At 35.9% G+C, this 19757-nt stretch overlaps 1 protein-coding gene across 1 annotated transcript in view; it reads right to left on the reverse strand.

Annotated features, from left to right (window-relative positions):
* The window catches only part of EFCAB13 (EF-hand calcium binding domain 13), a 217963-nt gene that overhangs the window by 66566 nt on the left and 131640 nt on the right, over positions 1–19757 (reverse strand). The window contains exons 31-36 of the mRNA XM_032871038.1: positions 19293–19364; positions 16545–16688; positions 15266–15337; positions 12766–12909; positions 12351–12422; positions 9018–9080 (exon numbers count right to left, since the gene is read on the reverse strand). Coding sequence (XP_032726929.1) covers positions 9018–9080; positions 12351–12422; positions 12766–12909; positions 15266–15337; positions 16545–16688; positions 19293–19364 — 567 coding nt within the window. The remainder of the gene's footprint in view (positions 1–9017; positions 9081–12350; positions 12423–12765; positions 12910–15265; positions 15338–16544; positions 16689–19292; positions 19365–19757) is intronic.

The following is a 19757-nucleotide window of genomic DNA, read 5'->3' on the forward strand; positions in this document are numbered from 1 at the left end:
TCCTTTGAGTATGATATAGTGTCCTTCCTCATCTCTTATTATAGTCTTTGGCTTAAAATCTAATTGATCTGATATAAGGATTGCCACTCCTGCTTTCTTCTGATGTCCATTAGCATGGTACATTCTTTTCCACCCCTTCACTTTAAATCTGGAGGTGTCTTCGGGTTTAAAATGAGTTTCTTGTAGGCAACATATAGATGGGTTTTGTTTTTTTATCCATTCTGATACCCTGTGTCTTTTGATTGGGGCATTTAGCCCATTAACATCAGGGTAACTATTGAGAGATATTAATTTAGTGCCATTGTATTGCCTGTAAGGTGACTGTTATTGTACATTGTTTCTGTTCCTTTCTGATCTACTACTTTTAGGGTCTCTCTTTGCTTAGAGGACCCCTTTCAATATTTCCTGTAGAGCTGGCTTGGTGTTTGCAAATTCTTTCAGTTTTTGTTTGTCCTGGAAGCTTTTAATCTCTCCTTCTATTTTCAATGATAGCCTAGCTGGATATAGTATTCTTGGCTGCATGTTTTTCTCGTTTAGTACTCTGAATATATCATGCCAGCTCTTTCTGGCCTGCCAGGTCTCTGTGGATAAGTCTGCTGCCAATCTAATATTTTTACCATTGTATGTTACAGACTTCTTTTCCCGGGCTGCTTTCAGGATTTTCTCTTTGTCACTAAGACTTGTAAATTTGACTATTAGGTGACGGGGTGTGGACCTATTCTTATTGATTTTGAGTGGGGTTCTCTGAACCTCCTGGATTTTGATGCTTGTTCCCTTTGCCATATTGGGGAAATTCTCTCCAATAATTCTCTCCAATATACCTTCTGCTCCCCTCTCTCTTTCTTCTTCTTCTGGAATCCCAATTATTCTAATGTTGTTTCGTCTTATGGTGTCACTTATCTCTCGAATTCTGCCCTCATGGTCCAGTAGCTGTTTGTCCCTCTTTTGCTCAGCTTCTTTATTCTCTGTCATTTGGTCTTCTATATCGCTAATTCTTTCTTCTGCCTCATTTATCCTAGCAGTGAGAGCCTCCATTTTTGATTGCACCTCATTAATAGCTTTTTTGATTTCAGCTTGATTAGATTTTAGTTCTTTTATTTCTCCAGAAAGGGCTTTTATATCTCCCGAGAGGGTTTCTCTAATATCTTCCATGCCTTTTTCGAGCCCGGCTAGAACCTTGAGAATCGTCATTCTGAACTCTAGATCTGACATATTACCAATGTCTGTATTGATTAGGTCCCTAGCCTTTGGTACTGCCTCTTGTTCTTTTCTTTGTGGTGAATTTTTCCGCCTTGTCATTTTGTCCAGGTAAGAGTATATGAAGGAACAAGTAAAATACTAAAAGGATGGCAACAACCCCAGGAAAATATGCTTTAGCCAAATCAGAAGAGATCCCAAATCGTGAGGGGGGGCGAAAGGGGATATAAAGAGGTTCAGAAAGAAAAAAAGAAAGAAAGAAAAAAGAAACAAATAAAAAAAGAAAACCAATAATGAAAAAATATAAAAAGGAAAAAATATATATATATTAGATAAACTAGTTAAAAAATGTTAAGAAAGAAAAGGGTAAAAGTTAAAAAAATTTAGCAGAAGAAGAGAAAAAAAATTGAAAAAGAAAAAAAATTAAATTAACTGCAAGGCTAAAGAATCATGGGGAGAAAGCCATGAGTTCCGTGCTTTGCTTTCTCCTCCTCTGAATTCCGCTGCTCTCCTTGGTATTGAAACTGCACTCCTTGGTAGGTGAACTTGGTCCCGGCTGGGTTTCTTGTTGATCTTCTGGGGGAGGGGCCTGTTGTAGTGATTCTCAAGTGTCTTTGCCCCAGGTGGAGTTACACTGCCCTTACCCAGGGCCGGGCTGAGTAATCCGCTCGGGTTTGCTTTCTGGAGCTTTTGTTCCCTGAGCGCTTTCCGTAGAGTTCCAGAGGATGGGAATGAAGATGGCGGCCTCCCAGTCTCTGGCCCAGAGGAGCCGAGAGCCCAGGGCCCCACTCCTCAGTGCGCCCTCAGAGAACAGCGCCCAATCACTCCCGTCACCCTGGCCTCCGGCCGCGCTCCAAGCTGACCGAGCCTGCGACCGGTTCAAGGTAACCCCAAGCTGAGAGCTCACTCCTCGGCTCTGTCTCTGTAGCCGGCTTCCCCATTCTAATACCTGTAAGCTCTCTGACACTCAGACACCCCCGATCCTTCTGTGACCCTCCGGGACCTGAGGCCACGCTGACCCCACATGGGCTTCACCCAGATTAAGCCTCTGGAGCGATGTCCCTCAGCGGAACAGACTTTTAAAAGTCCTGATTTTGTGCTCCGTTGCTCCGCCGCTTGCCGGGAGCCGGCCCCTCCCCCCGCAGTCTATCTTCCCATCGCTTTGGATTCACTTATCCGACAGTCCTACCTTTCAGAAAATGGTTGATTTTCTGTTTCTAGAATTGCTGTTCTTCTTCTCTTTGATCTCCCGTTGGATTTGTAGGTGTTTGCAATCTTTAGATAAGCTATCTAGCTGATCTCCTGCTACCTTAAGTAGTCTCAGCCTGCTACTTCTCCGCCATCTTGACTCCTCCCCCAAAAGAAACTTTTTATTTTAAACCAGAAGAAACTAGGTTAAGCTTTATTTTTTTAAAGTTTTTACTTGAATTCCAGTTAGCTAACATACAGTATAATATTAGTTTCAGGATATAATACACTGGCTCAACACTTCCATGTAACACCTACTGCTCATCACAAGCGCATCCATAATCCACATCACCTGTTTAACTCATCCCTTACCCACCTCTCCTCTGGTGAGCATCAGTTTGTTCTCTACAGTTAAGAATATGTTTCTTGGTTTGCCTCTCTCTTTCTCCACAGCTCCCCCCCAGCCTTTGTTCATCTGTTCTGTTTCTTAAATTCTACATATGAGTGAAATCACGTGGTATTTGTCTTTCTCTGACTGACTTATTTCCCTTGGGACCATAATCTCTAACTCCAACCATGTCACTTCAAATGACAAGATTTCATTCTTTTTTATGGCTGAGTAATATTCCTCATATATATGCCACATCGTTTTTTTCTTTCTCAAATCTAGGGTTACAGTTAGGTTAGGGCCAGCGAGAGGGTATGTGCCTGGTATCCTGTAGACCAATCCCAGAGGGTTACCCTAAACCTAACCCTGGAGAGGTCTCTGAAACTAGATGAAATTTAATTGGTCAACTTAAGTCCTGTCCTCCCATGTTCCAACATCTTCTACCCCACTCACAGTCAAAATAGGATGGGGATGAAGAGGGAAAATAGTTAGAAAAAATAAAGAACACCCTGTTTATTACATGGTGTATTAAATTTGATTCTGCTACATATACACAACTATTTCTTTAATATTTTTTTCTTTCTGATTACTTTCCTTCTTCCTCCTTCTATTCCTCTCAGATCATTTGTCTTTTCTATATTTAGATTTCAGGTCTATTAGTGATTCCAAAATACCTGTAGATATTGTTCAATCCTGATGGCAAAAACATGAATGAATGATTTGCTAGTATCAACATACTAAAAACTAAATAAAACAGATTTCTCTTCCAAGATAGTGATATCTAGCTAACATTTTTCTCAACATACCATATCATGTCACTTATATGTGGAATCTAAAAAACGAAACAAATGAATAAGCATACAAAAAAACAGAAACAGAAAAGTACTGGTTGCCAGAGGTAAGGGGAGTGAGGGTTCCATGAAATAGGTCTATACCTTTCTAAGAGGTACGAACTTCTAGCCACAGAGACAGAAAGTATGCCATAGGGAACACAGTCAATATCATAATAACATTGTATTGTGACAGATGGTAACTGCACTTACCATGGTGAGCATTTGGTAATGTATATAATTACTGAATCACTATTGTACACTTGAAACTAATATAACATTGTATGTCAACCATACTTCATTAATAAAAAAATCATTATGAATACTATTGTGAAAGTATGTTTTGAAAGCATAGTATCGGGGCACCTGGGTGGCTCAATGGGTTAAAGCTCTGCCTTCAGCTCCGGTCATGATCCCAGGGTTCTGGGATCAAGCCCCACACTGGCTCTCTGCTCAGCAGGGAGCCTTCTCCTCCTCTCTTTCTCTCTCTCTGTCTGCCTCTCTGCCTACTTGTGATCTCTATCTGTCAAATAAATAAATAAAAAATCTTTAAAAAAAAAGCACAGTATCTTAGTTTTACATCAACTTCTCACATGCAACAGCTTTCACTTTATTTATTACTTTATTAGGTGCAACTATTCCATCAGCTGTAAAACAAGATATGAATTATAGAGATCACAATGAGATTCAAGAACAGAATATGAAATTCTTAATTGTGAAACAGAGCATAGGAAATCAACAATTTCCCATGATTTTTACTACACTTGTATTTCTATCCTCCCTTGCTATATCACAAAAACATGAAAAAATGAGTACTCTTCAAATGGTACAATGCTCTTTTAGAGTACTCAGACATTAAACTCTACTGATAGCATTAGAACAGAAACTTAAAGATTTAAAAGTATTCTCCTCCAAAACTATCATTTTGATCTGATCTCCTGACCTCTCTAATCTCTCTTTCACACTGGGAAGGAAGGAAAACTGAATTTAATGAGTGTCTACCAAGGCATGTACTGTGATGGGTGCTTTCATATACCATGTTTCAATCTTCTGTAAAGTTATCATGACTTAAAAAAATGAGGAAACTGAGCCTCAGAAAAGTTAAGATACTTGCCTACAGTCACAAAGTTAGTATGAGACAGAAAACTGTTGCTATCAGATTCCTAAATCAACACTTGTTTCATTTAATCAAATCAACCAGGCTGCTGGGGTAGAATTTAAAAGCAGCACAATCACTTGCATTAATATTCTTAAAGCTGACCATGAGCACACTTAGTCCTCAGAAAGCACCTTCCCTAATATGATACTCCTAACCTCCAAATCAAATTTTCTCTTTTATTTTTTGCCTACATATTTCTTTTCCCCCTTTAATTAAAAGCAACTTTAAGAACAAGCACCACACTTTGTTTATTCCTCCATGGTTTGGTTGATGGACATTAGGATTATTTCCAATTTTTAGCTATTATGAATAAAGCCACTATGAATATTCATGCACAAATATTTTTATGAACATATATATATATATGTTCACTTACCTTAGAAAAATACCTACTACTGGGATTGCTGGGTCTTATAATAAATTTATGGTCAGCTTTTTAAGAAATTGCCATACTTATCTCCACAGTGGTTAGAATACCCTCTAGCAATTGTATGAGTTACAATTCCTCCATATTATTGCTAATACTTGGTCTTACGATCTTTTAAATTTTTGTTATTCTAGGGAATGAACAGCAGTATCTATTAATGATTTAAATTGCATTTCTCTGATAACTAATAACATTCAGCCTCCTTTCATGTGGTCATTGGCCATTGATATATCTTCTTTTTTCCATCATTTTACACAATCTGGTCGGGTACATAAAAATTCCATGGGAATTTTTAAAAATTTTTATTTATTAGGATTTTTTTAAGTTCATTTAGTCAACATACATATCTTCTTTTGTGAAATGTCCAAAATGAGCAAAATCTTTTGCTCACTTTCATTGGTTTGTCTTCTTATGCTGGAGTTGTTCTTGATATTCTGGATATCAGTACTAAGTTACATACATTTTGCAAATATATTCTCCCAGTCTGTGTCTTGCCTTTTATTTTCTGAACTGTGTCTTTCAGAAAATGAAGTTGTTTATCTTGATGTGATCCAATTTAATCATTTTTAAAATTTCATGCTTAGAACTCTTGGTCACTTGTCTAAGAAATCTTTTTCTACCCTAAGGTCACAAAATTATTTTCTTATATTTTCTTCAAGAAGTTCTCATTGGGGCCTGATATATAAATAATTGACTTTGACTAAAAAATGCAAATTGGCTTTCTTCATTGAATTTTGGGTTTAGTTTTTATTGACTAATTCACTGGAAACCATCTAATACACATTGTTTTTCAAAATATACAAAAGAATTTGCCACAGATATTACTGTAAGTTTAAAAAATTTATTATACTTATTCAAATCTCTAGCACTTAACATAGCATCACCTATTCAGTAAATATCTGTTAAATAAATGAATTAGTTAATTAACAAATTTTTCACTCACCAGGAGATGACCTCCTATCTCTTATCCCATTCTTCTTGTTCATTTTTTTATCAGCTGTAAAATGAGAAACTAGGTCACAAAGGTAAATACTTATAATTATAGCGAATGTTATAAAATTATTAATGTAAACAGAGGATTTAGGGAAGTTGTGTTTATTTACCTAAATACAATCTAATTTAATTCCAAATCAATATAAAGAATAGGAAAAAAGAAAGCTATCAAGAATCAATGATGAAACCAAAGAGGGAGACAAACCATAAGAGACTCTTAATTTCAGGAAACAAACTGAGGGTTGCAGGGTAGGAGGGATGGAGTAGGGGGGTGATGGACACTGGGGAGGGTATGTGCCATGGTGGCGCTGTGAACTGTGTAAGACTGATGAATCACAGACCTGTACCCCCGAAACAAATAATACATTATATGCTAATTTAGAAAAATAAAATAAATTAAAAAAATAGAAAAAAAGAATCAATGAAGAATCCTGTTTTCTGAGAGATAATGAATCAGTTACAAAATAAGGCACTTTAAAATATATAACAAGCAAAAAAAATCAGAATTCAAGTTTTGTAGTATCTTTCAGGACTCAGAATGAGTTCCCTTTTAGGCAGTGATGAAAAGAAGACACATTTGGGGCACCTGGCTGGCTGGGTTGGTGGAGCATGTAACTCTGTATCTCCGGGTTGTAGGTTCGAGCCCCACACCGGGTATTGCTTAAAAATCAGATCTTAAGAAAAAGAGACACCAGCATATAGTACATCATTAGCTAACTGAACATAATAAAAAAATCAATCAATCAATCAATCAATCAATCCTTTACCTATCAAAAAAAAAAAAAGAGACACATTTATTCTGCTCATGTAAGGAGATAGGGGTATGGCATCTTTTTTTCCTTGTTACCCAACGAAACTTTTAAGCCATTCATTTTAGTGAGCTGCCTCTTCCAATTGCGCAAGCCAACCAAGAAAAATGGCGCCTGTTCTTGAGAGTCTATTGGGAGCCCTGGAAGGCAGCAGGACATACAGACCTTGCTGAGAAACTACAGCAAGGGGAGGGTAGAGAAGAAGTGGGAGCACTGACATCACAGCAGGAGAGTCTGCAACAGCCAACAAATTCTCCGCATCCCCAGCATACCATCAGATAGCAAAACGTTTCCTGTGACCCAGTGAAAGGAACAGGGCTTGGTGAGAGGAGCCAAAAGCCCCAAGCACTGGACTGTCTAAATGAGGAGCACAGCAACAAGGGCCGGTACAGATGGCAAGATAAAATGCCAAGTGCAAAGGGAGGTCAGTCAGTGAATGCCAGCATGAAGACATAAAAATAAACGAGGATCAGAGCAGACATATTATTATGACGGTCACCTCCGTTTTGACTCCTTAACTACAGAAACTACCTGGCTGAAGCTGTTCCTTCATTTTCTTTTCTGTGTCCCACCACACCAAGTGCATACCGCCACATGCTAGCATTTGCATTCAGAATGCTTTTACCACCTGGCCTGGCCTATAAAGTCTGTGTTAGGACCAGTTAACCTCTATTCCCACTCTTCTGTAAACTGGGGGGTCAGGGACATGAGCAGCCATCTCCCCTGTATGATTTTGTTGTCACAGATGCATTTAGTCCTATTTCCTTCATATCCAGTTCCCTGTTGGTGTAAATTAGGCCTTTCCTCTTCCATGCTCCCCTTGCCTGTCTGGTCCTAGCTGCAGTTCCCATTGCTACCTGACCACCCGCCTTGATTAACCTTGTGCCTGTCTCATGTATGACCACATCACTAAAAGGAGGGATAAGATAAGGACTTTCTTCACATTTTATAATCATATTAAAAACAGTAAGCAAATTGCTTAATGGTTGGGTTGTTCCACCATTTTCAACATTTTGATTATATCGGCTTTCTTCATTGAATTTTTGGTTTAGTTGTTATTGACTAATTCACTGGTAATTATTAGATTTGCAACTTAAAGGATTTGTCATTGTTTCTTTAAATAATAATAACGCATCATACCTCTATGTATAAAATGTTCTTCTATTTATAAGGTTGAAAATCCCAGTCTTCTAACATTGTAAAAATAACTTGTGTTTCATAAATTTTTGTATTGTTTTGAGCTATATAAAGGCAGTGAAAAACAGCAGCATTTGTTCTAGAAATGCTTTTCTTCAGAGAAGCTGATTTTTGTTAATGTCTAGATTCTGTTTTCAAAGTGCAGACTAGCACTTTAAAAAGGGGAAGGGAGGAAAAATTGAAAAAAAAATTCTGAGTTACAGAATGTTGTGTGCCAGGACTTTCTTGATCTATTGGACTGGGTCTAATGGTAATGGTGGCAGCTTAGGACTCTGCTCTGTGGGAGCAGTTCTCTAGGTCCTTGGACTTGCTCTGAACCCTGGAAAGTCTCTATTCTGTCATCCGGACACTTGGCAGGGCTATGGAAGGGTCAATCCGCTTTCCTACTGGATCATCATCTTCTGAGGGGCCAAAATCATGTCTCATTAAATTCTAATTCTCAGTGTTTAGCACAATACTAGAACATTGTGGGATCTTAATAATGCTTTTTGAATCAGCAATACAGAGGAAAGATTGCTAAAGTATTCCTATAAGTTTAGATCTAAAGTACTAACAAAGTAAATACATAGCCTTCTTTCCTCCACACTCCCCAAATGAAACTTTCAGAAACCATAAAATTTATTCTCAAGTAGGGAAACCTAAAGCATGACATTTAAGGTAATTTTTAATTATTTTTTATCATTTTCTATGGTTCTTTCTAAATGAATTTTATATGTAAGACATTTAGATTAATAAAAGGACTTCTCAGAACATAGAACCATGTGAACTGTGTGTATGTATATGTCACTTTCAACTGACAGGTCCTTCAGAATCTTAAAAAATTCTTTACCTGACATCTCCATCCTCATGTTTCCTGGAAAAGTATCTAGGTTGCTGTCATCAACCCTACTTCCTAGGAAAAAAATTAAAATGATAAAGTGCCGTGCAGCCAACAAATTGAAAAGAATTGAAATCATAAGGGATATGTTCTTTGACAGTAATGGAATTAAATTATAAGTAACAATAAAATAACTAATTTCCTCAAGAAATTAAAAATAGAGCTTCCCTATGACCCTGCAATTGCACTACTGGGTATTTACCCCAAAGATACAGATGTAGTGAAAAGAAGGGCCATCTGTACCCCAATGTTTATAGCAGCAATGGCCACGGTTGCCAAACTATGGAAAGAACCAAGATGCCCTTCAACGGACGAATGGATAAGGAAGATGTGGTCCATATACACTATGGAGTATTATGCCTCCATCAGAAAGGATGAATACCCAACTTTTGTAGCAACATGTACGGGACTGGAAGAGATTATGCTGAGTGAAATAAGTCAAGCAGAGAGAGTCAATTATCATATGGTTTCACTTATTTGTGGAACATAACAAATAGCATGGAGGACATGGGGAGTTAGGAGAAGGGAGTTGGGGGAAATTGGAAGGGGAGGTGAACAATGAGAGACTATGGACTCTGAAAAACAACCTGAAGGGTTTGAAGAGGTGGGGGGATGGGAGGTTGGGGGAACCAGGTGGTGGGTATTAGAGAGGGCATGGATTGCATGGAGCACTGGGTGTGGTACAAAAACAATGAATACTGTTATGTTGAAAATAAATTTTTAAAAAATGATAAAAAAAAACTAAGAAAACCCCAAATATTTAGAAATTAAATGACACACTTCTAAATAGTACATGGATAAGAGAAGAAATCACAAAGAAAAAAGAACATATCTCAAACTGAATTATAATGAAAACAAAGCATTTCAACATTCATTGAATGCAGCCAAGGAGGGGTTTAGTAAGAAGGGTATGGGTCTTCATGCTTATATTAGAAAATGAGAGACAGCTGCAATCAGTCACCATAGGTTTCACCATAAGAAGCTAGGAAAAAAGTAAAGTAGATCCAAAGTCAGTAAAAAGAAAGAAATAACAAAGATAAAAGAAGTCAGCAAAATATAAGGCGGACAAAATATAGAGAAAATTATCAAAGCCAAAAACTGGTTCTTTGAGAAAATCAACCAAGTTGATGAAGTCCAGTAAGGACTGGCCAAAAAAAAAGGGGGGGGGGGAGGGGGAGAACATAAACTGCCAGTCTCAGGAATACAAGAGGGTAATGTGGGGCTCAATTCCAGGACTCCAGGATCATGACCTGAGGCAAAGGCAGACGCCCAACCAACTGAGCCATCCCAGTGCCCTATTTTGTTTCTTAAACTCCACATATAAGTAAAATCATATAGTGTTAGTTTTTCTGTGACTCATTTTGCTTAACACAATACATTCCATCTCCATCCATGTCATTCCAAATGACAAGACTGCATCCTTTTGATGGCTCAGTAATATTCCATTATATATATCTCCCATATCTTCTTTATCCATTCATCAGTCAATGGACATTTGGGCTCTTTTCTATAGTTTGGTTATTGTTGATAATGTTGCTATAAACATTGGGGTGCATGTGCCCCTTCAAATCAGTACTTTTGTATCCTTTGTATAAATACCTATTAGTGTAATTGCTGGATTTTTGGGTATCATTTCTAAAATTATCAAAATAAAATAACAACAAAAGAGTTCTGTGATCTGGCAGATTCAGGGTCTGCTATTTATTAACTCTATCAAACTCTTAAACATATAAAGTCTCTAATAGTCTAGTGGCAGAGAAATTTGCTTAAGTTGGTTTTCTACTCCAGTGTTTTCCAAATTTAGTCATAGGACTCTTTTTTTATGGCATATTCATTAATATCCCATGGGCCAGCATTCAAGGATAGCTGTTTTTGATACATTGCTTCATACTGTATACCCAATGACATCCCAAAATAGTTTGAGGAATTATTCAATGAAAGTTAATATGTTTTAAAAAGAATATATTAAAATGTTTAAAATAGAAATAAATGTAAACAGAAATATAAAATAGAAATAGAAATAAAAATTCAAAGGAGAATTATACTACCTAAGAAAAAGGTAGTAAATAACAAACGAAGCCAACAAAGCTATAATGATTAAATATGAAGTTTAGATCTGAACTTTCTAGAAGCTAAGGCATAAAGGGGAACTTGGGTTATTGTCTACACAAAGAAGCACACTGGTCTTTGGGAGAGATACAGTTTTTTTCTGATATTAAATTTCAACACATTTTTCATATTCATCACTAAATAATATAATGGGCAATGTCATCAGGAAACACAATGACACTTGGTATGGCTGTTTTTAACACCAGTTCTCAAAAACAGTTGACATATATTATTAGGAAGTTCCCTCAAAAAAGTCATTTCTATGAAACATCCCTTCATAAATACTTTTGGCTTGTCAAAGATACATGTGTATGCCTAACCAAAAGTAGGTGGCAATGGTCAAAGAAGTAAACCTTGAGCTTCTGCAACCATAGAGAGAGCTTAAAAATGGGCAGTATGAAGTGATTTTACCACAGGTGCAATTTTAGCTTAGTGTCAGAAATATTCTTTGCACACAAAAAAAGAAACATTCTTCTCATTTAATGTGCAAAATATAAATCGTTCCTTCCTTTTCACCACCAGAGGGGCAAGAAAGAGCAACCTATCAGGGAACTCTGAGGCCTAAGATTATGAAAATATTATGCAAACCAAAAGAAGAAACTGGTCGTTAACACTATAATTGACAAACATTGTGCTAACATTAAACTTTGAATTGGTGTACAAAGAGAAACTGGAAAAAAAAAGTGAGGAGCCAATACAAAGAAGTAACCAAAGAAAACAATATTCAAATAACAAAAGAAGAAAAATAATAAACCTGAACAAAAATTCTCCTAATAGTAACAGAGGTTCTCACTAGTTTCTTGATGAAGAGTTATTATAAATCAGTATCAGGAAACCACTCGTTATCATGTTAATATGTCTCATATGATTACACTTTAAACAGCCTAATTCCAAGTACTGTTTCAGTCATTTTAACTAATGCTATTTTTTTCTTCATAAGACCCTTAGTGAGAAGATAACTGCAGTCAAGACCCTGGTCTCAGATGAGGCAGAAGAGGTAACTAGGGCATGTTCTCTTTTAGTTGTGCTATACATTTGACATGGATAGGATAAAGACATTAGAAAATTAAGCCAGTGTTAAATCATTTTAAGGTCATCTCAAAATCCTAGCTGGGGTTTTCCCAAGAGATCCATAACCCACATCTTATCTATCTCTATTCAACTGAAAATTCTTACTTTCAGGTAGAGGTGAAAATCCTGAATTGATTAAATTGCTCATAAACTGTTCTAAATTCACTTTCCCATCCTCTGAAAGAAAAAAGATGTGTCAGGGAACAGGGAATATGATCAAAGACTGACAACTATAGCATAATTGCTGTACTAAAAAAACAGTTTATATATTTGGTCTTGAAATACAGACATATATATTCAATAAGGAAGACAAACTGATGCATATCATTCAGATACATACATTCATCCCCTATAGATCCTCCTTTGTATGAGGCTACTGAATATAAGTAGAACCCAACAGGGTAGTAGGTTGAAAGAGCCTTGGATAATCCATGAAGCAGATAAACCCCTTAAGGATTCTTGAAAACTTCAAACAAATGCATGTCAACTAAGATAAAGGATATCTAGAAACATGACTCACCTGTGAGAGTTATATTCTGTAGTAATCTTTCAAGCACATCTTCAGGTAATGGAACTCCTATATTTTTCATAATGGAGCCTAGTTCTTCAGGAGTGACCATAATTTTCCTAATGGCAGCCAGAGTTTTCAGGGGGCCTTCTTTTTCTATATTTGAAAAAATATACAATGTATGAAGTTAAAAAAAAACAACCACTCAAATATCAGTACTGGGTCCTGGATAATAATAACAACAACAACAAATTCTAGTAGTAGTATTACTGCTACTTCTATCACTTATTAAGTATTCTGTCTGAGCGTCTAAGTGCTCTATATACACCATTTCATTTAATACCACAAAAATTCCTTATTTAATAGATAAGGAAACCTTTAGCAAGGTTAGTCTGCCTAAGCATCCACATTTACTAAATGGGAACCCAAGTGTGAAGTCCGATTTCATAGGCAAAATGCTTAGCCACTAGGCCAAACAAATCATTGCAAATATTAATTCTGAGACTGAAGAGTAATTACATAAAAAGAAATCTTAGGACATCTGCTTATACTCACCTCTGGCATTTCTGAGGCTGGGAATTCCATTAAAGCTATGATAACTAACCACACAAGTAATTATCTTGCCAAAAATTAGATAACCATCCAAAGTTTGATGTGACTGTTCTTAATTTTTTTCATTCAGTGGATACTTAGATGTATCCAACACATGAACACAAATATGTCCCCCAAATAATGAAAAGACTGGCACTGCTATAGCAATACCAAAGAAAGATAACATTCATTTCTGAAAGTACCATGTATGAATTGTTCAAGTAAGAAGAAATTTTGAATATTATATTATCATAAACCCTATCCCATCATAAACATTAATCCTGTGAGAGATTTGCTCATAAGCCACACACCTGGAAAAGTTTTATAGGCCCCATTTAGAAAATCAAAGATTAAGGACAAAATATTTTGTCACTTGAGGAAACACCATTATGGCTATTTCCCTAAATATCTTGGCTCTGGTGAATACTTTCATCCCTTGTAGCTATCTAAATTAGATCTTTTGAATTTAGTTCAGTTTTAATTTTGGAAACTAAAATTTAGAGGACATTAAGCAATTTCAATTAATTTCAAGAATATGGGCTGCTCCAAGGAGACCCAGGGGATCCAAAACTGTTGTGAATTTACTAACCAAGGCTCATTTAGCCTAAACTTCAAGGAGACCCAGAAGTTCCACAGACATCACAGATATCTCATTGTTGGAGAAGTCAGTTAACTGAACACATTAAAGCCAGATTATATTCGATGTTTCATGGCTAGGTAGTGGAGTAATGGGAAGAATACCTATTACATAATATGGAGGAAGCTTAGATGTTTCAACATGTTCCTATATTTGTTTCAGTAGCTAATCTTCTCATGATAAGAATCCCATTTTAATAAAATGATAATAGGATAAAAAAGAAAAGGAAATACTGATCAAAAAAATTTTAGTATAGCTGACACACAATGTTACATTAGTTCCAGTGTACAAATTAATGATTTGAAAGTTTACCCATTATGCTATGTTTACCAGAAGTGTAGCTACAATCTGTCCCATTACATCACTGTTACAGTATCATTGCATTCCTTATGCTGTGCTATCTATTCCTGTGACTTATTCATTCCATAACTTGAGGCCTCTATCTCCCTCACTCCTTCACCCACTTTGCCCAACCCTCAAATCTCCTTCCTTTGGGTGATCATCAATATGATCTGTGTATTTATATGTTTGATTCTGCTTTTTGTTTATTGGTTATTTGTTTGGCTTTATTTATTTATATTTTTATTTTCAAGTAATCTCTACACCCGATGCGGGGTTCAAACTTACAACCCCAAGATCAGAAGTCACATGTTCTACACACTGAGCCAGCCAGGCACCCATTTGACTTTTTTTTGGATTCTACTTATGAGTGGAATTATATGGTATTGGTCTTTCTCTGTCTGACTTATTTCACTTAGCATAATACCCTCTAGGTCCATCTATGTTGTCTCAAATGGCATGATCTCATCCTTTTTATGGTTGTATAATATTTCATTGTATAAATATACCACATCTTCCTTATTCATTCATCTGTTAACACTTAATTTGCCTCCATGTCTTGGCTATTATAAATTATGCTTCAACCAACATAGGAGTGCATGTATCTTTTCGAATTAGAAGAGAACATCAATTTTATTCCCACAGGATTTCAGAGTGTCCAAGACACTGGCAACTCACGGCAGCCATCTTGATCACAATCTTGGATACTAAACACAAACTTGGATATGAAATCCAGATGGACTTCATATATTTATCCTTTTTGAGTGATGGAAAAAATACTACAATTTCAAGAAAAGGTCAGACAAGGATCCCTGATTGATTCATCATCCCAGTACATTTGTTATACACATGATGTGCTTTAGCATTAGAAAACTAGACAAATGCACAAAATCAAAACTGAAGAATTCTACTCAAAATTTTTATTATTAAAAAATTCTCACTCACTTGAATCTTTTGTAAAATATGGCATTTTCTTTAACTGGGTCAGACAATCTTTTAAGTCCACTTTCCCCTCATCTGAAAATGAAACATAAAGAAATGAAAGATCCAAAGATACAAAAGAATGAGTGACAAGATATGCATGTTTACTAAATGTTCAGAACCAAGTTAGTCCTGTTTTCTAACTCTGATCCTGCTAAACACATCTCACATTAACTATGAAAAGGAATATGATTATGATGACTCCTGTGGTCTTCTTTGTTGAAGAGCCAGTGAGCATCTTATGGATTTTACACATATTTCCAGTTGGGACCACTTACAAGTCCTACTATAACCATTTACGTTTTCCTGATTTTTTAGAAGTTTTTAAATTTATTTGAGAGATACAGAAAGGGAGAAATCAAGAGAAGGGAGAGGAGAGAAGGAAAAGCAGGCTCGCTGCTGAGCAAGGAGCCCGATGTGGAGCTCGATCCCAAGACCCTGGGATCATGTCCAGGCCTGAAGGCAGATACCCACCCACCTAGGTTCCCCACCATTTCTGTTTTGAGGGAAGACAAGAAGATATTCATTAGAAGTACCATAAACCAAACTCAACCATACCTAAAGAAGACTATATATACTTGTAAGCAAAGACATATTAATAAAGGAAGCATGCAGTCTTTTGCCTTTTGTTAGTCATATACTTGGAACTTAAGAAAAAAGAATACTAATGCGGGGTTCAAACTTACAACCCCAAGATCAGAAGTCACATGTTCTACACACTGAGCCAGCCAGGCACCCATTTGACTTTTTTTTGGATTCTACTTATGAGTGGAATTATATGCACTATGAGTGCATATAATTATATCTATCTATTATAATTATATCTACTATGAGTGGAATTATATTGCACGTAAACTAATCATCCCACTGGCAGGATTTCAAAAATACCAGTGTAGCTCTTCGAGGACTGTGGGGAAACCAAACTGGTATTCGTTATCACCATGTTAAAGCTTGGCCCTGTGCTTCATGGGCTTGAGGGAGCTTCACAGCCCCTGTCCAATAAGAATGTATGATTCAAACCCCAGGAGCCAAAGAAAGGGAAAGAAGAGTGGAAGATTATACTTCCCTAGGATAATTCAATATGAGAATAATCCAAAACAAACTCTCATCCAGCCTAATAAGGAAAATCTAATGTTATTGAACTCATTACATTTTATTCCTAATCAATCAGCTCTGTGGATTCATGAGTGAAAGTAAACAGAAGTTTGATACGTAATAAATGACTCAGAAAAGGAATACTTACTATCAAGAGGAATAGATGTAAGTACCTCCTGTAATTCTTCCTTTGGGCAATAAATCCCCAGGCCTTTCAATATAGATTTTACTTCATCAACATCAACTTTTTCATTGGTGACTTTGTTTAAGGCATTTGCAAGTTCCTTAACCTCTATCAAGAGAAAGTATTTTCAGTTTACATAGAAATTCTAAATAATCAGCTTAAATTATAATTCAAAAAATTTGTATAGGTACCTAGCATTTTTAAAAAGATGGTATAGTACTCACCTTAAATACTCTCTTGAGGTACATATGCATCCAACTCTCAACTTCATCCATATAAAATAGACCCATTATATAAAGCAAACTCATAGGAGAAATTAAACCTTGATATCTGTCTCCTTGCGCATCTATTTCTGCTTCTCATGTTTCCCACATCCTTTCTGTATGTGTACAGTGATCTCTCTGCTGCTCCCCAGTCACTGTCACCTCAATCTGCTTTTTTCCCATTCCTTTATTAAACTGAATTTGTCTTATACTGACTCTCTTTCACTTAGAGTTCAGAACCTTGGTATACATGGGAATAGCTAATAAAGCTGCTAACAGAATGATTATTGTTTAAATAATTGGAAACAAATGTTAATGTAAGAGAGACTTTTGTCCCTCCCCCCATTTGTCAGTTTCTTCTTTATTTAATAACAAATACTTTAGTAGTAGCCTAATATAGGTAATAACATATGTATTATTTCCTACCCTAGAACCATTTATACCTTCTTCCTTCCGTCTGGAAGACACTTCTCCCAATTCTTCCAGTAGATGACTCCTTCTCATCCTATCACATCTCAGGACCTGCTTACCTGGCCATCCTATCTAAATTAAACCACTGCACCTTAATGCTCTACCTCCTTCTTGCACAAGTTCTCCTTAACATTTAGCACAATTTGTAGTTATTTGTTCATCTGTCTTTCTTCAGTGAGTTCTCCAGGGTCAGAGACCAGTATATACCTCTCTTTTCTTACCAGCACAGTGCCACTTGTTTGTTGAATGAATGGATTGAATTAATGGTCTTCCTGCTCCTAGTGGTTCTGTAATCTAATACACTGTTAAATCAATCTTTAGAGACAGCTTCGCACCTGACACTCTCTTGCCCAAAGAATATATTGAGGCCTGTTTTGAGGTAACATTTAATACTCCCTTCAATGTAGACCTATCAACTGTCTCTCATTCCTCATCTTTCAAATCCTACTTATGTCTCCATTCTTTTCTTCCCTTCTAATGTCTAGGTCTCAGGGTTTTCTTGCTTTCCCTCTACCTACCAAGATGTTACCCTTTCTTCTATGCCCTCCTCAATTCTTTTCAGATGAATCTAATCTTCATCTGAACTCTTAAAATAATAAATATGTATCACTAATTTGATCTTATAGCACATTAGTTATTTTTTATGTAAATGACCTATCTCTTCATCTAGATTTTAAGATTCTCATGGCCTATCTCATGCACATTTTTTGTTCAATATATATCACCACACGGTGATCATGAAGCTATTAACTTGTAAGTTATAGTATAAAATTAATATTATACTAAACCATTAAGCTACAATACAGACAAGAACATATGTGCACATGGAGTCTTGCTGTGGGGTTTTAGGTATGGTACAATTTCTTCAAACTTCACTTTTCTCATTCTTTATTATAATACTCCTACTTAACAGTAGAGTCATAAAAAATAGTTGATAAGAAATAAATTATGTAAAAGAACTTGGTAAAACATCAACGTTATACAAATGTATTATTGTTGCCAACCAACTATTATATTATTTGAAACCAAACAAAATTAAATATGTCTGTAGAGAATATGAAAAAAACTATGCACATTTTTTCCCCAAGATGTTTTTATACTAAAAATAAGAATTGGAGAAGAATTTTGGTAAGTTAATGAAACATGAGGCTATTAACTCATTTTTAAAGTGAGTCAGAACTTTCCAAAATTACACTCAAAAGTTAGATATTTCACAGAGGACATCCATTATGAGATGCCACAAAACATTTCTTGGTGCCACAATAAAAAAGACCAAGATTCAAGTTGGATGGATCACTGATCCCAATAAGTTATATATATTTCCATCAGCATGAGAATCCACATATTATGCAACTACAAAAAACGAGAAAGCTCTTTATATTCCAATATGAACAAATATAAAAAACATATTGTTACATTTTTAAAAAATCAAGGATACAGAACAATGTACACATTATGTTTCTACTTATGTAAAAAGTATGTGGAGGGATACATATATATATATATTTGTTTGTTTGTTTGTTCTTGAATGCTCTAAATACTACCTACATTAGAAACCAGTTACTTATTCATTAATTACTAGGAAAAAGGAATAGGAACTCAATAGAGAGATCAGGTATGAGGCAAAGTTTCACTATGTACCTTTAAATATTTTTAAATTTGTGATCTGTGTGAAAGCATTACATATAAAAAAATTAAACTTATTAATTAAAACATTTTAGGGTCATGTATTTTGGCATTCTTGTTAGAAGACATATTATTTGCTTCTCTACAAACTTACAATGTTACAAACTAGACTTTCATGAACATAGGAAGCTCACCTTCATCTGAACTCTTAAAATACTAAATGTACAACATTCATTTAATTTTGTATTATATACAAAATTATACTTTTATGAAAGTGGTGCCTCACTTTTCGACAACTAGCTAACAATTTCCTATATTCAAAATGTGTATAAAACTTCCTAATTATTCTCACCTCTAAAATCTTGCAAACGCTTATTGCTCTTCAGTGCCAAAAGGGCAGTCTTTAGGGAAACCTCTCCCTTTTCTGTAGACAAAAACAGAACAAAGAAAAATTAATAAATTCAAAAAACATAAAGCACTTTCACTGTGAGCTAGGTTGGTTCACTGACTGCCCCCTTCAAACTTCTTATGATTTTCTAGATATGCAAATTTTGTCCAGAATGCAACCTACACTCTACCTATAGAAATCCTATTCATGTCAAAACCAGCTCGTAACTCTAGTTTTCTAAAAACCCTTCCCTTGCGCCTCTATGATACCCTGCTAAATTATACTCTTTCCTTTTCCTTTCCTTCACAATCTGTTTTCTGGAAAGAAATGTTTTTATTCATCACATCCTCCTTCACTCTTCAAACTGCTCTCATCTGGCTTCCATCTCCTCGGAAACTGTTTTTACCATGTTCATCTGTTAACTATTTA

Source organism: Lontra canadensis, unplaced genomic scaffold, assembly GCF_010015895.1.
Source record: "Lontra canadensis isolate GAN:19392208 unplaced genomic scaffold, GSC_riverotter_1.0 scaffold41, whole genome shotgun sequence".
Taxonomy (NCBI): domain Eukaryota; kingdom Metazoa; phylum Chordata; class Mammalia; order Carnivora; family Mustelidae; genus Lontra; species Lontra canadensis.